Source organism: Notolepis coatsorum, assembly GCF_963971535.1.
Source record: "Notolepis coatsorum genome assembly, chromosome: 19".
NCBI classification, from domain to species: domain Eukaryota; kingdom Metazoa; phylum Chordata; class Actinopteri; order Aulopiformes; family Paralepididae; genus Notolepis; species Notolepis coatsorum.
The window spans coordinates 30,969,427-30,974,329 of NC_140183.1; the positions used below are offsets into that span (position 1 = coordinate 30,969,427).

The 4,903-nt window shown below is 42.2% G+C and overlaps 1 protein-coding gene across 2 annotated transcripts in view; it reads left to right on the top strand.

Moving 5' to 3' along the window:
• dtnbp1a (dystrobrevin binding protein 1a) overlaps window positions 1-3,598 on the top strand; it is a 32,508-nt gene extending 28,910 nt beyond the window's left edge. For both annotated transcript variants that reach the window (XM_084337042.1, XM_084337043.1), the window contains exons 8-10: window positions 1-131; window positions 1,837-1,962; window positions 2,144-3,598. The exon at window positions 1-131 is cut by the window's left edge and continues 16 nt beyond it. In XM_084337042.1, coding sequence (XP_084193168.1) covers window positions 1-131; window positions 1,837-1,962; window positions 2,144-2,406 — 520 coding nt within the window. In that variant the 3' untranslated portion in view covers window positions 2,407-3,598. The remainder of the gene's footprint in view (window positions 132-1,836; window positions 1,963-2,143) is intronic.
• Window positions 3,599-4,903: the final 1,305 nt, after the last annotated feature.

A 4,903-nucleotide genomic window follows, 5' to 3' on the forward strand; every position in this document is an offset into this window, starting at 1 on the left:
GCATGCCCAGAAGGTGGCTGAGCTGGAACAGGCCACGCAGCAAAAACTGAAGGAACGACAGAAAACCTACGAAGAGGCTTTCAACCAGGACATGGAGAAATACCTGTCGACTGGCTACCTGCAGCTCACAGGTGAACTAACATCAACCAGGACATGGAGAAATACCTGTCGACTGGCTACCTGCAGCTCACAGGTAAACTAACATCAACCAGGACATGGAGAAATACCTGTCGACTGGCTACCTGCAGCTCACAGGTAAACTCAAATCAAATCAAATGTATTTGTAAGGCCCGACAACACACGTTAATGTCCCCATGGGCCGGACACGTCTTCTTTAAACAAGTCAAGAAGAAACATAACAATAAGTCAAGAACAAAACAAGAACACCATAAGGTCCAACAAATTTAAAATAAATGCAAATAAATAATAGAATGCAAGCACTCCCAGACATACCCCACGCGAAGGTAAGGAAAAACTCACTAAAACCTAACAATAGGGAAAAAATGCTCCACAGGCAGTGTGGAGGAGAGAAACCTTAGAAGGGCCATTCAAGGGGGGATCTCCCTTCTTAGATGTCGGTGATAGTAGTGTTGCAGACTAACAGTTGGTAAGCATGCACTCATGTGTGTAGTGAAACACAGATAAGTGCATGCAATAGCAACTGAACATTTTGAAAAATTAAAGATAGAGCTGATAGCGATAGCAACTGAACATTTTGAGAGATTAAAGATAGAGCTGATAGCGAATCTATTTGAGGCACAGGGGCGATGCAAAGAGGGTCGCGTCCTCCCCGTCTTAATCACGGGACGTTCAACACTCCGGTCATCGCTCCGAGACAGCCGGAGACAGGGAGATGGGGGGCGGCGCAGAGAGGGTCGCAACCTCCCCGACATCATCGCGGGACGTCCAGCACTCCGGTCACCACTACGAGACCGCCGGAGACATCAACTAACATCAACTTTACGACTAGCAGGCAACCAGTCTACAATAACCTTGCACGGCATCTGTCTTCGCGAGATCACAAGATCACACAATAATTCATCTTGTCAGGCTCCAAGTTATGCAGCAGTTTTAAGTGTCTTGCTCAAGGACACTTTGTCACACTGCCTGGGAGGAGCCGTAATCTAACCAGGGACCTTCCGATTACCAGATGAGTGTTTCATCTCCTGAGCCAGTGTTGCTCCATATTCTAAAATGTGTCAAAGGATGACTTCCCATGTGGTTCTGTGTAACAGATCACCTGGCAGGTCAGGTTAGGTCTAGCCAATTAGGTCCCATCTCCCCATCTCTTTGGTAGGCAGAATAAATACTGTGAAAATGAATATTCTTCCAAAATATTTTCTTTTCACTCAGTTATATCTGTCCTCACTCAGCTCCACTGGTTACCAGTTCAACATCACACACCATCCTCACTCAGCTCCACTGGTTACCAGCTACTGGTTGGAGCTTATGTGGGGATAAATAAAGTGTGTGTGTGTGTGTGTGTGTGTGTGTGTGTGTGTGTGTGTGTGTGTGTGTGTGTGTGTGTGTGTGTGTGTGTGTGTGTGTGTGTGTGTGTGTGTGTGTGTGTGTGTGTGTGTGTGTGTGTGTGTGTGTGTGTGTGTGTGTGTGTGTGTGTGTGTGTGTGTGTGTGTGTGTGTGTGTGTGTGTGTGTGTGTGTGTGTGTGTGTGTGTGTGTGTGTGTGTGTGATACTATGTATGTGTGTGTGTGTGATACTATGTATGTGTGTGTTTCCTCGCAAGAGACTCATAAATACTGTGTGTGTGATGAATACTGTGATACTATGTATGTGTGTTTCCTCGCAAGAGACTCATAAATACTCTGTGTGTGTGTAGGGCCAACAGTGTGTGTGGCTGCTTTAGATCAGGTGATGGTGACTGACGTTTCTGACCTGGAAGCTCTGGATGACTTCCTCAACTCTACTGGAGATGACATCAGCAACGCATCATCACTCACCTCAGGTACGCCCCGCCCACATCTAAGGATGTCCAGATGAACCATTTTCACTATAACCACAATTTAATCTGATCCATGGTTCTTTCTCTCTCCTCTCTCTCCTCTCTCTCCTCTCTCTCTCTCTCACTCTCTCACTCTCTCACTCTCTCACTCTCTCTCACTCTCACTCTCTTTCTGTCTCTTCAGGTCCTGATCCAGACTCTTGGTCTTCTGACTCTCTGAGAGTCTCTACCACCCAAGCCCCACCCCCAGACTCCCCACCAGCCAACCAGGATACAGCAGCGGTGCGGGAGGAAGAAGAGATGGCCAGCGAGGGAAGCGACAGTCCTCTGGTCCAATCAGACGAGGAGGATGTTCAGGCTGATGCATCATTGGTGGTTCTGCCAGAGCCTGGTCCAATGAAGAACTCGGATGACAGTGATTCTGCTGGCTATCAGACCCCTGGGTAGCCTAGCAACCACCCACCTGGGCGACCTAGCAACCATGGTGACCTAGCAACCACCCACCTGGGTGGCCTAACAACCATGGTAACCTAGCAACCACCCACCTGGGTGGTCTAGCAACCATGGTACAGTATGTGCAATGTGCACACTACCCTCCAACTGCTCCAGGGGTCAACAGTATCAGATTGGTTGTACTGGGCAGCTCCACCCCTTCCTCCCTGTGTTACTACTGGATAGAATAATGTGTTCTTAGTTCAACTTTCTTATTTAACCAGGCTGCGTGAATATTAAAGGCAACCAACTTGTGTTCGGCTTTTCTGTGATTGGCCGCGCCCCCACGCGCAGGCAAGCGCAGCCGTCCCAAATGAAATCCAAGGAGCAAGCGCGGGCAACCAACTTGTGTACCAACGCACTTGTGTTGGGCTGCTGTTCCAACGCACTTGTGTTGGGCTGCGGTAGCAGTGGAGCGCTGCTGACTGATTATTATGTTTCGCGTTTTTAACAACCAACGGTAGATTCACTCGTCACTGTACATGTATAAACAAAGCCCATACAGTTATGAAATGCGCTGAACTAGAAAATACATCTGGTAGTTCGTTTATGACGTTAATTAATAATAAACACTGTTAGGACTCTTAATAATAAACACTGTTACGACTATCTGACTCTTAAAGCCTGGTTATATAAGAGTGTGTTCTTAGTTAAACTAACCTAGCATGAATCATTATATAATAATAATTAAATCTAGAGTTTAGAAGGACTTCTTTCAATTTAGAGCTTAGAAGGACTTCTTTAAATCTAGAGTTTAGAAGGATATATTTAAATCTTCGAAGGGCCCATTTAAAATCAAGGCCTTAGAAGGATGTATTTAAATCTAGAGCTTAGAAGAACTTCTTTAAAACCGAGTTTACCAGAGATATGCTTATAATTTATTCAGGAAATAAATAATTCAGCATGGAAAGAAAACTACTAATCAACTAATCACTAATAATTAGTTTACTAAGATCAAATCAACAGATTAATGTACTAAGAGGGGCCACTCTACCAGTCCATAACCATCCTTAAAATATCGTGTTTCCCTTGTTTTGACCTCAGCCTGTGTCTGTTTGATCAATCTGTCTACATTCTGTCTCTATTGTTGAACTAAAGTTAAGAATCAACAATATTCCACATGAATCATTCTTAATTAACAGATTTGTACCAGATTATCAATAAATGTGTTTTGAATGTCATGGGGGTAGTGTATTTTTGTGTGTGCCATGACCTGAGTTATACGAAGACTAGAGAGTGACTGTTGACACACTGTACATTATTAATAGATATTCACACTATAATAAGTTACTATACAAATAGTAAATATATATATATATTTCTAATATAAATATATGTATGAGTGACTCAATATTTGTTTTGACAATGATTTATCTATATTATGCTGAAATAGACAGGTATTTCATTATTCCACATCTGGCTTAGTTGTGAAGAAGTGGCTAATCTAGTCCACACGTGTAATTATATTCTGTTAATTCATTAACCATAAGTATTGTTACTACATGCATTGCTTTGATCCTTTTCTTACTATCTGCATTGTCTATGTTATGCTCATTCTATGTATTCTACCGCTGGGAAACACTTTGGTCTGCAATTCTTACATGAAAGGTGCTATACAAATAATGTTACATTTACATTTAGTAATTTAGCTAACACTTTTACTTTACAAGTTAGCAGGAAGGGTACAACTCTGGCAGCTAAGGGTAAGTAACATTGGACCTCATTCAGTAATGCACTTACGAAAAAGTAACAAAGACATTTCTTCTTAATTCCACTTACGAAGTTGTCGGGCTAATTTTGGCATTCACAAACTGTTTCTTATTTGGGATTCAATCTTAGCTAAGGACAGGATTTAAGAATGCGGAAAAACAGTCATAGATAAGAGTCGCACAGCAGATGTTATTAAGGGCTTCAATTGTCAATCATTGGTGATTGCGTTCACATAGTTTCTACAGACATCCTTGGATTTAAGTTATATTAATAATAAATACGACAATTTTGTTTTACATTTATAGTCATGATTCAACAAGGCATCGTGATATCCTAATATAAATAAAAGCACTACACAAACGCTGCAAATGGCAGTGAATAAATAGATAAATAAGAACTAAGCTCAATCGGATATATATATATATATATTTTTTTTGTATCTACTTTTTCTCCCATTTTCTATTTTTCTCCCATCCCAATTTCGTATCGTCCAATTCTACCCTCCCCTGTCTCGAACGCTGTTAGGCCATGCCTCCTACAAGCCGGCTGCAATGTGGATGAAGCCTTGTCTTGGCCATTACAGTGGGCCTGTAATGAATAGAAATATTGAATAAAAGAAATAACGATCAAATAACGTATATATATGTACATGGTTGGCGTGTTCAACGGTTGTCGGACAAACACGTACAGTATATAAACGTTGTCGGCATCCAATGAGTTAAGGCTTCTGTGTCTTTATCAA